The sequence below is a fragment of the Sminthopsis crassicaudata genome, chromosome 4 (assembly GCF_048593235.1).
Source record: "Sminthopsis crassicaudata isolate SCR6 chromosome 4, ASM4859323v1, whole genome shotgun sequence".
In the NCBI taxonomy this organism is placed as follows: domain Eukaryota; kingdom Metazoa; phylum Chordata; class Mammalia; order Dasyuromorphia; family Dasyuridae; genus Sminthopsis; species Sminthopsis crassicaudata.
In genome coordinates this window covers 106,453,768-106,465,885 of record NC_133620.1, presented here as the reverse complement: position 1 = coordinate 106,465,885, position 12,118 = coordinate 106,453,768, and the positions used below count along the sequence as shown (strand labels likewise).

At 37.4% G+C, this 12,118-nt stretch overlaps 1 protein-coding gene across 9 annotated transcripts in view; it reads left to right on the top strand.

The window, feature by feature from the left end:
* KCNH1 (potassium voltage-gated channel subfamily H member 1) overlaps positions 1-12,118 on the top strand; it is a 610,670-nt gene that overhangs the window by 438,576 nt on the left and 159,976 nt on the right. For all 9 annotated transcript variants that reach the window (XM_074309074.1, XM_074309077.1, XM_074309078.1 and 6 more), the window contains one exon: positions 3,440-3,636. In XM_074309074.1, coding sequence (XP_074165175.1) covers positions 3,440-3,636 — 197 coding nt within the window. The remainder of the gene's footprint in view (positions 1-3,439; positions 3,637-12,118) is intronic.

Below are 12,118 nucleotides of genomic sequence, written 5' to 3'. Positions count from 1 at the left end.
ACAAATACTGGCTGTGTGATCTTGGACAAGTCATTTGCCCTTTCAATACTCCAGGCAGCTTTCTAAGCTTATAAGTTGCAGAATTTTTTTCTGGCAAAACCAGCAAAAGGACCAGCTGGCAGATGGAATTTCTTCATTGGGAGTTCTTTATACCAAAAAAGTCTCAGTTGCTAAGTGATCTGCCACCATGTTTGCTATTCCTCTTTATTGCTTATTGTTCCCATCAAGTCTGATTCTTTGTGAACCTATTTGGGTTTTTTCTTGGAAGATACTGTTGTGATTGACCATTTCTTCCTCCAGCTCATTTTACAGATGAGGAAACTGAGACAAACAGGGTTACTTGAATTGCCAAGGATCACAGAGTTAGTAAGTGTCCAAATTCAGATTTGAACTCAAGAATTTCTGTTTTAAGTTCTGGTACCCTGGATCACCTAGTTGCTTCCTTTTCTTGTCTCCCATACTCAAATCAGTTGACAAGTCCTATCATTTCCAATTTTACAATATGTTTTGTATATCTTCTCTTTTGTCACCTCTATATTACTGCTCCCTCTCTTTATTGCAATAATTTGCTAATGAGGAACCTGACTGGAAAGTGCTCTCTTTCCACCTCCTCCTCTTCATTTCTCTGGGCTCCTTCAAGTCTTAGCTCAAACTCCATCTTCTGTAGAAGACCCTTTCCAGGGCCTCCTCTTTTCCTCCCCAGGACTAGTGGTTTTGGAGCAAATTTCCTATCTACTTTGACCCTCATAAACAATTTGAATTTTTAAAAAATGTATGTGAAAAAGTTCTTTACATGTAACCGGGAAAGAGAAAATATTTATAAAGCTAGAGTTTGAATGATATTAGGTAATTACTTTAGGTAAAACAGGGCTTCTTAAACTTTATTCACTTGTGATCCCTTCTCATCAGAAAAAAATTTTACATGACTCCAGATATATAGGTATATAAAATAGTATACAAATCAAGAATTTACTGATAACAAATCATAATTTTGTGACTTCCACATTAAGTTATTGCTACCCCATATGGAATTGTAATCCATAGTTTAAGAAGCTTTGATCTAAGATAAAAGACAATCTTGAAATCCTTTGTTTGACTTTTCCCTTAATCTTCTGAAAACACTTCTCAATTTAATTAACGGTAAAATATATTATGTATCATAGTATTTAGAAATTGATTGCCTTAGAATTTGCTTAATTCACTCAGTGCAGCCCACCTACCCATCTACCCCAGCTTACTATTTTATAGATAATACTGAGACCTAAAACAGGGTCACACCTCTAATGTATCTTTCAGCTCTAAAGTATTATTATCTTAATGAGGCAATGGAATGTGACTGATAGCTGATTTTTCAGTTGAAAAAAGTTGTGTTCAAGTCTTGCCTCCAATAATATATTGACTCTGTGGCCCTGAACAAGTCATTTTATGTTATAGTTCCCTGGAAACTCTTTTTTTTTTTTAATTAAATGTGACAATCAGAGAAATACAGCTAGTAAATGACTGAGGTCACATTTGAACTTGGGTCCTCTTGATTTCAGGAGTGGAGCTCTATCCATTATGCCACCTAGATGCCTCTGAAAACTCTTTCAGACTATAAATTGTAAGTGTAGTTGCTGACTTTACCTGATACAGGGAATTTCCACATTGAGAGATTCAATATTGTTAAAATCACTGATCTAAGGAAAATATTAAAATGAGGTTTTTTTTCCTTTAGATTAGCAATAAAATTCTTTTGTGTTCTTGGAACATACACAAATGAATGGTGGATGGAAAGCAGTGAAGAAAGATGCTGAATGTCAGCAGGTGCAGTTATGCATGGCTAGGATGCAAGCACCTGTCAAGAAATCAGTAAACCCTCTGGAACTCAAGTCATGTCCACCACACAATCACAAGCAGCAAGAAGTACCTAGCTGTCAAACAAGGAAGTACTTACTAACAACTCACATTTTTTACAGCACTATAAATCTTATAGTGCTTTTCTTAAAACAATCATTTTACAGATTAGATTTTCTAGCATTATGGATACCGCTGATGCTACTATTCTCATTATGATCAACTGTAGAAAGAAACTTTGTTCGTTTCACAGAGCAGATTTATATGCAGAACAATATGAATCAGGAAATTCCCCACTTTCTGCATTTAAGATTCTGCCTCCTAATGACCTGTTATGTGAACTTATATATTTTCCTCAGAATCTAAGTATTTGGAAATGGGCTCCAGAAAGTATGACCCATCTATGTACTCCTCTTGTGGGAGAATACTCAATAATAAAATGACTATTTTGGTTAAGGCACAACCAGGTGGTACAGTAGATAGAGTATCAGATCTGGAATGAATTCAAATCTGGCCTCAGACACTTTTAGCTGTGTGACCCTAAGTAAATCACTTAAGTTAGCCTGTTTCTTCTGTAATATGAGCTGAAGGCTAGTACCTTTGCCCAGGAAATCCCAGAAGGGGTCACAAAGAGTCAGACACAACTAAATTATTGGACAACTGTGATGTTCTGTTGTGTCTAAATCGTGATCATTCTCTAGGAACAGGATTCTTGGGGGCAGGTTTCTTGGGGAGCTTCTGGAGTCAGCCTTGGCTTTAGTTCCAGTTCAATAATCCCAAAATGCAGCCAGGAGTTAAAGTCCAGATCCTCTATTGTATCCTTCAAAATCCTGAATCTTTTCCTGGGGCCTGGTTGGCTTTAGTAGAGGCTTGTCTCTCTCCTTGGTTCCCTGATGAGCTCTTGTCAGAATGTCTTCAGCCAGCTTCCATCTCTAGCTCCCTCTGAATCCAAAGCCTCTAGCCAGCACAAAGGTAGATGTGGGAATGAATCAGACTCTGCCTCCAGTATGGGATTGTGGGTTTCCCAGAAGTCAATCCCAGTTGTGAATCTCCCAAAGTCCTCTCCTATGAAGTCCCCTGAAGTTCTCCTGGGAAGTCCTCTCCTTGACTCAATCCAGATTCTGACCCTCCCCACTGAATCCTAGCTCCTTGTATCCTCCCAGAGAATGGGCTTGTGGGTGCTCCCTGGGCTTGTGAGAGCTCCTTGTGGACCAATGAGTGAACTCCTTTAAAGGTGTAAACTCCTTTAAAGGTTTGAACTCCTTTAAAGGTATGAACCAAGTGCATAAGTACCTTATAAGAATCCTAACAGACAACAAAAATCTTTGGTTAAGAGGAAGTAACAAGGAATTGGTCCCTCATTGTCAGATTATTAGAAGTGGAAGCCACTGATCTGAAATGTCCTTGGTCAGAGTTAACTGGATTCTTCTCTCTTTGATGTAATATGTATAATGAATAGAGGATGGACAGTGTAGTTCTGAAAATCTTTTCTTTACTTTGAAGACAGCTTGTATTTGGATGACATAAGGAAACTATTCTAGGATGAAAATACTTCTATTGGTTTTTGTTTTTTCTTTTTCAAAATAGCCTTTTTTTTTCTTTTTAGGAAAAGGAGATGTTTTTGGAGATGTGTTCTGGAAGGAAGCCACGCTTGCCCAGTCTTGTGCCAATGTCAGGGCCTTAACCTACTGTGACTTGCATGTGATTAAGCGGGATGCCCTCCAGAAAGTGCTAGAATTCTACACAGCCTTCTCTCATTCCTTTTCAAGAAATCTTATCCTCACATACAATCTAAGGAAAAGGGTAAGTGAATTATTATTAAGATTCTTGGTGCAGTGTTGGGTCACTGTCTTGACTGGATTTTGGCTGAGATTGTTGTGTTGCCTGATTCCCAAGGCCCCACATTGTGGAAAAGCAGAGAAAAGCAATGGTCATAGGAAGAGGTAAGAAAGAAGTGTGTGTGTGCTCTGAGGAGGAAGAAGTAGAAGTTTTGGTTTTGATTCTTTTGCTGTGCTTTCTTCTATTGCCATCTAGGTCCTATGGCATTTTGAAGGGGTGTACAAAGCATAGTCTATGATTATCAAAAAAGGTCCTCCCAAAGATAAACTGTTATCTCCATGGTGACTGTGGTTTGTAGTGGAGTATGCTGTTATTAACAGGTTGCTAGTGCAATGAAAAGAGATGAGAAAATGATTTAATTGAGTTCAGGAAATATGGAAGTTATAAAATTTGATATCTCAGAGGATTTTTTTTCCTGCAACTGCCAACTCAACTGGTTTGGAAAATGATTAACAATGCATGAGCCAGACGATTTTTCATCTGAAGTACTTTCTCTAAATCTCAAATCATCTGAATTGCTCCACTGATCTCAGCAAGTATTAAACTATTTGTCTTGTATCCTTTTGATTTTCATCTTCATTGGTTTCTATGTCTTTCATCCTGCCTTCTCTTTGTTAAATCAGTCACAAGATAGCTAGTCTTGGTGCATACAGGAGCCAGGAAGAAGACAGCATCACTTTGAATAATGGTTATGAATATTAGGTGGCAAGATTGGATTTGTTTGTAAGATGCCAATAATACATCATCATCAATCATTCCTTTTGTTTGGCTACGTATAATGACACTGGACCTGGGCATCTAGGGACTAGATTCTAGTATTGTTTGACATCATTCAGTATCTCCTAGTCCCGTTATCATCTTGGCCATTGACTGGTAGTGTGAGTTTGGGCAACTGGCCTTAGTTCCTCTATATGTAAAATATGGATTGGGCTAGATGATCACAAGATTTCTTCAGATTCTACCATTCGAAGGATCACTGAGAATGTCAGAGCTGGAGAGATCTCAGAGATCATGTCTATCAATCACTTTCATTTACATTTCAATCAGTACTTGGTAAGTCCTTTATATTCTCTCTCTCTCTCTCTCTCTCTCTCTCTCTCTCTCTCTCTCTCTCTCTCTCTCTCTCTCTCTCTCTCTCTCTCTCTCTCTCTCCCTCTTTTCCTCCCCTTCTCCCCCCTCTGCCTCTGTCTCTCTCTGTCCCTATGTGTCTCTCTGTATGTTTCCATCTCTCTTTGTCCCTGTCTGTGTGTCTGTCTGTTTGTCTCTGCCTCCCTCTCTTCCTTCTTTTGCTCTGTGTTAATACTGGGTCTCATCCAGAATAGAACCATTCATAAACCAGTCTCCCTGCTGACTGACATGGAATCTTTGGTCTGCTCAGTTTCCATTTTGGGTTAGTTCATTGTTCATAAGGCAGCTTGGTGGCCTCATGCCCCAGAGCTTTACAAATATGGATGACTGACAAAGTAAGGAAGTCAGATCAGCTTTAGCTCTGCTATAGCTCAGAACTCCTGGGCTCAAACAATTCACCAACCTCAGCCTTCCTGGTAGCAGGGATTCCAGACTTGTGCCAGCATGCCTGATTTTAGATACTTATTTTTAATTAACTCTTAAAGGACCCACCTTTTGGCACCATGCTAATTTACTTGCTTAAAAGTCAGAGAATCTCTTTGACCAAGATTTGCTGTGATTTTGCTTTCATGGCAGTCTTTCAGTTATTGAGATTACTGAGTAAGGACATAGCCCTTGGTGTTTTGTAAGGGTGACTTGTAGAGGGGAATAATATCTTTACCATGACTTCCTGATGCATGGGGGCACAGGACCTTTGTTCATGAAGATCCTTAGCCAAGAGACTTGACTTCTTTGGGGGGGGTAGAGCTAGGATGAGGTGGGGGAGTTTGCATTCCCTCTTTTTGTGAAAGCAACTTGATTGCAATCAGTGTTCAATGCTGCTGAGAACACAGGTGAAAAAACATACTGTTCAGGTCACCCAAGGGAAGCATAGTCATGATGAATGACCTGCAGATCAAGTTCATCTATTTTCAAACAGCAATTTCAGAACATTTTGCTTAGCATGACATTGTTGACTTTCATATGGATTAGATGAAGCAGGTGAGGTCATTTATTAAAAGTCATGTTGTGATTCAATTGTTTTTAATTCTGACTCTTTATGAGCCCATTGGGGGCTTTCTTGGCAAAGATACCAGATTGATTTTTCATTTCCTGCTCTAGCTCATTTTAAACATGAGGAAGCTGAGGCAACCAGGATTTAGTGACTTGCCCAGGGACACACAACTAGTAAGTGTCTGAGGCTGGATATGTACTCAGAAAAGTGAGTCTTCCTGATTACAGGCCTGGTGCTCTGTGCATTGTGGTACCACCTGGATGTCGAGAAGGGACCTTAAAATTGTTAGAAAAGTGAGGTTCATGGAAGATGTCCAAGGTTACATAGAAAGGAAGTGTCAGGTGTAGAGTTTGACTGCAGGGTCTTCTTCTCCAAAGTCAGGTGTCCCTTCTTTACATTTACCTGTCAGTGTGCCATTTTTGTAGGAAATGAGAGCTTGCCATTTTCAGCCTTGCCACTGCAGTTTCTCATTGTGACCCTCTGAGAATTAATTCATAGTTCTACAGGGCATGGAAGATGAGAACATTACATGCATGAATTACTCTTATAGCTGTTTTTCTCCTGGCAAAATGAAGTGTATTCTTATAGCTGTTTGTACCTTGGCCAAATTAAGTACATTCTTTGCAAAAATGCCTGAGAACATAGTGCTTTCTGCTCTGTCTTGGAAAATCCGTTTTACAAAGAAGCTGGCTTTTTTGTTCATTGGCATTATGGACCACATGTGCTCCAAAAAAGAGGCTTTTATTTTTCTTTGCAAATGATGCATTTCATTCTATCATGTCAAGAAGCTTAACAAATGAAGAGAAGCCCATCCTTAAGGACACGCTCACCTGAAGAGGCAGGAATTCTTTGGAATGTGAATGCTGGGAATTAGAAAGTTTCGTGGCACTGATTTATCGCTCAGTCCATTCTGCATGGGAGTCTGTGTCCCAGCTCTGATCCTGTATAGATGATGTTGAGTGGTCTCTAGCAATAGAGTCTCTTGTAACCACAAGCAGGTTATTACTCACAGAGGGAATCAGGATGCCCTAAGATTCCTGAGAAAAGCACTAGCAATCTGACCCTCAGCTCTGGGACATTGGAGTCTTCATGATCATCATATTTTTACTTTGGTTGTGACATTCGTCCCTCCTCCCTCTCTAGTCTCCTCCCCCCCACCCCCCACCCCTAACCTTTGAAGGAAGGAGACATTGAAGCAATTTGATAATTTAGCTAAGTTATCAGAGAGATAATAGACAATGTTTGGGAGATACAGTAGTGCAAATACTATGTCTGAGGCCCTCCATTCTAGGTTCTACCCCACCCATTCCACTGTGAAAACTAGCTGATGAAAGGGAATTAGAGCCCTGAATAATCCAAGACACATGGAACCATGGGCTATCAATGTCTGGTTTTTCCATTCTATGTATATAGTTCTTTTTCTCTACTTGAAAAACAATCCAGCAAAGGTTTATTTAGAACTCACTATGTGCAAAACACTGTGCTAAACCCTGGGGAGACAAAGACATGAAGAAAAGTCTTTTCAGGAAATTTATATTTCTTGTTGACAGCAGGGCATTGTACAAATAGCACATATATAAGCTCTGGGCTTGCTCTGCCAACCTCACTTGCATTGATAGGTTGACTCCAGAGTTTGATTGCACTTCCCCATCAGAATTCTAAGGGTCAGCCTAGAGATAGTGGGGTATTCTTTTAATGCAGAATAAGTCCAATTCACTTAACATAATTTACAAAAATTAAAATATCAGTTAAAGGTTAAGTATCCATCATGTACAGAACACTATACTTATTTTCATTTTTCAATTGGTAATGGCTAGATCTCTTTACTGGTAGGTAACATTAGCAACCTCTTATTCACCTCTGCTTATCTCCTGTTGGGGTCATCCTGCTATTGCCCTGATTTATCTTATTGATAGCTCAGTCAGAGTGCCATAAAACAAACTCTTTTTAAAAAAAAATAATTGTCTTTAAAATTCATCTTACTTTTAATTTCATTCTCAACATTGCTCAGTTTCCTAGGGATTTCTGGGAAATTGATTCCTTTTACCTCAGTGATGAGTCTGGAATTTTCTCCTCACTAAAATCATTTGGATGATGAAGGAGATGTATTATAATTAAAGGATGGATTGTGGTCAAAGGACTGGACCATTAACAACAGTCGATTTATTCAATAATTGCCATTTAACTAATTGCTAGGGTGGTTCTTAGTCCTATTTTTAGCCAATATCAGCTGTGTATTACAACTGATACAGCTTTTTAAAAAATTAAATTTGGGGAAGGAGAATTTTACAAGGTAAGTGGGCTTAATACCAATACTTCTTTCAAGGAAGATATCATATGATTTAGTGATTACTTATTTCTTAAAGGTGAAGTTGACAGTGGATATGTCACATTGGATATGTACATTTTCAGCATATTTCAGCCAAAGGGAATTTTAGTTTAATAAAGTTTAAAGTTTGGAAAAAGCATTATACATAGAATACCCCAACATTTCAATCCTAAGCTTCCTTTTAACCAAGAACAAATTCATGTAGAAGAGTCAGAAGCTTTAAGGAAGTGAAAGGCTTAATTATAAATAAAAGCCCTCAGATATATCACCCTTCTCCTTTAATTAAAAGAAAAAAAAAAAGAGCTTCTGTTTTGAAATGATCCTCCACAAAGTCTCCTTTCTTTCATGCTATCTGTAGTGATGGAGGAAGTAGAATTGACATAACTCCAAAGGCTGTCAGTCTATGATAATGCTCTAGGAATGCTGGACCACATATTCAGGAAGGATAGAATTAAGTCACTATCAAGTTCCTCCTGATTCATAAAGAACAGGGATGTGTGTGTGTGTGTGTGTGTGTGTGTGTGTGTGTGTGTGTGTATTTACCCTGATTTCTCCAGTATGCTCAGATGTTTGTACCTTAGACTTTCATGATAATTTTGGTGTCAGAGAACAAGTGTTATGCATAATATATGTAGTTTCCTCATCAGAGTGAACTTAATATTTTATAATAATAATAATTAGCATTTCTGTAATGCTTTAAAGTTCACAATGCACTTCACAAATATTATCTCATTTTATCCTCACAACAGTACTGAGAAGTGTGTTAAATATCATTAATATCATTTTATAGTTGAGGAAACTGAGGCAGAAATAGCTGAAGTGACTTTCCCAGGTTCACATAAGTAATAAGTATACAAGGCAGGATTTGAATTCAGGCCTTCCTGACTCCATGTCCACCCTCTACTATCTCTAGTACCTAGTTACCTCATGATCTGGAAAGAACCTCATAGAATTAACTAGCTGATCTAATCCCCTCTTTTTATAGATGAGGGAAGTTAAGTGACTTTCCCTAACAAGTAGTAACCAGCAAAGGTGAGATTAGAATTCAGGTTTTCTGACTACAAAGCCAAGATGCAATTTGGGAAAGAAAATGCTGTGTCTCTTACCAAAACATGGAAGACTAACCATTTATTGGACAATTGGAACTTGAAGTACTATGTCATGGGAGAATCTTACTAAATCATAAAACTTTATTTTAACTTCTATTTGTAGAAAATTTAAATACATAATTGATAATAAATGTGGTACTTCAAATTAAGGTTTGAAGGTGTTTGCTGATGCTTTTCCCACTTTAAAAAACACTTAGGATTCTGATATCCTCCTTTGTCCATTCTAGAGGAAACAAGTAGGGGGTGAGCCATGATTTGGCCTAAAATTATTATCTCTCTTCTGGGAACTCTAAAGGTCAGTCAGGATCCTAAAAATGAGAAAGAGGAAGGAGCTGAAGGACAATATTCAACATGAATCATTCAGCAATCCATGTGTAAGCAGTCTGAGGATCATATTTTTTATTAATTTTATAATTATAACATTTTTTGACAGTACATATGCATAGTAATTTTTTTTTACAACATTATCCCTTGTATTCCCTTTTGTTCCAAATTTTTCCCCTCCTTCCCTCCACCCCCTCCCCTAGATGGCAGGCATTCCCATACATATTAAATATCTTATAGTATATCCTAGGTACAATATATATGTGCAGAACCGAATTTTGTTGTTGTTGTTGCAAAGGAAGAATTGTATTTGGGAGGTAAAAATAATCTGGGAAGAAAAACAAAAAAAATGCTCACAGTTTACACTCATTTCCCAGTGTTCCTTTTCTGGGTGTAGCTGATTCTGTCCATTATTGATCAATTGGAATTGGATTAGCTCTTCTCTATGTTGAAGATATCCACTTCCATCAGAATACATCTTCATACAGTATCATTGTTGAAGTGTATTACGATCTCCTAGTTCTGCTTGTTTTCACTCAGCATCAGTTGATGTAAGTCTCTCTAAGCCTCTCTGTATTCTTCCTGTTGGTCATTTCTTATAGAACAATAATATTCCATAACATTCATATACCATAATTTACCCAACCATTCTCCAATTGATGGACATCTGTTCATTTTCCAGTTTCTAGCCACTACAAAAAGGGCTGCCACAAACATTTTGGCACATACAGGTCCCTTTCCCTTCTTTAGTATTTCCTTGGGATATAAGCCCAGTAGTAGCACTGCTGGGTCAAAGGGTATGCACATTTTGATAACATTTGGACATAATTCCAGATTGCTCTCCAGAATGGTTGGATTCTTTCACAACTCCACCAACAATGCATCAGTGTCCCAGTTTTCCCATAGCCCCTCTAACATTCATCATTATTTGTTCCTGTCATCTTAGCCAATCTGACAGATGTGTAGTGGTATCTCAGTTGTCTTAATTTCCATTTCTCTGATCAATAGTGATTTGGAACACTCTTTCATATGAGTGGAAATAGTTTCAATTTCATCATCTGAAAATTGTTCATATCCTTTGACTATCAATTGGAGAATGGCTTGATTTCTTATAAATTAAAGTCAATTCTCTGTATATTTTGGAGATGAGGCCTTTATCAGAACCTTTAACTGTAAAAATGTTTTCCCAATTTGTTACTTCCCTTCTAATCTTGTTTGCATTAGTTTTGTTTGTGTGAAAACTTTTTAATTTGATGTAATCAAAATTTTCTATTTTGTGATCAATAATGATCTCTAGTTCTCCTTTGGAGACAAATTCCTTCCTCCTCCACAAGTCTGAGAGGTAAACTATCCTATGTTCCTCTAATTTATTTATGATCGCATTCTTTATGCCTAAATCTTGGACCCATTTTGATCTTATCTTAGTATGTGGTGTTAAATGTGGGTCCATGCCTAGTTTCTGCCATACTAATTTCCAGTTTTCCCAGCAGTTTTTGTCAAATAATGAATTCTTATCCCAAAAGTTGGGATCTTTGGGTTTGTCAAACACTAGCTTGCTATTTTTATTCACTATCTTGCCCTGTGAACCTAACTTATTCCACTGATCAACTAGTCTATTTCTTAGCCAATACCAAATGGTTTTGGTGACTGTTGCTTTATAATATAGTCTAGATCAGGTACAGCTAGACCACCTTCATTTTTTTTTTTCATTACTTCACTTGAAATTCTCGACCTTTTGTTGTTCCATATGAATTCTGTTGTTATTTTTTCTAGGTCATTAAAATAATTTCTTGGGAGTCTGATTGGTATAGCACTAAATAAATAGATTAGTTTAGAGAGTATTGTCATCTTAATTATATTCACTCGGCCTATCCAAGAGCATTCAATGTCTTTCCAATTATTTAAATCTGACTTTGTTTTTGTGGCAAGTGTTTTGTAATTTTGCTCATATAATTCCTGATTCTCCTTTGGTAGATATATTCCCAAATATTTTATACTATCGACAGTTATTTTGAATGGAATTTCTCTTTGTATCTCTTGCTGTTGGATTGTGTTGGTAATGTATAAAAATGCTGAGGATTTATGTGGATTTATTTTGTATCATCCAACTTTGCTAGTTCTGAATTATTTCTGATAGCTTTTTAGCAGAGTCTTTGGGGTTCTCTAAGTATACCATCATGTCATCTGCAAAGAGTGATAGTTTGATTTCTTCATTTCCTACTCTAATTCCTTGAATCTCTTTCTTGGCTCTTATTGCCAAGGCTAGCATTTCTAGTACTATATTGAATAGTAATAGTGATAGTGGGCAACCTTGTTTCACTCCTGATCTTACAGGGAAAGGTTCCAGTTTATCGCCATTACATATGATGTTTACTGATGGTTTTAAATATATGCTCCTTATTATTTTAAGGAACAGTCCATTTATTCCTATATTCTCAAGTGTTTTTAGTAGGAATGGATGTTGGATTTTATCAAATGCTTTTTTTGCATCTATTGAGATGATCATATGGTTTTTATTAATTTGATTATTAATATGGTCAATTATACTAATAGTTTTCCTAA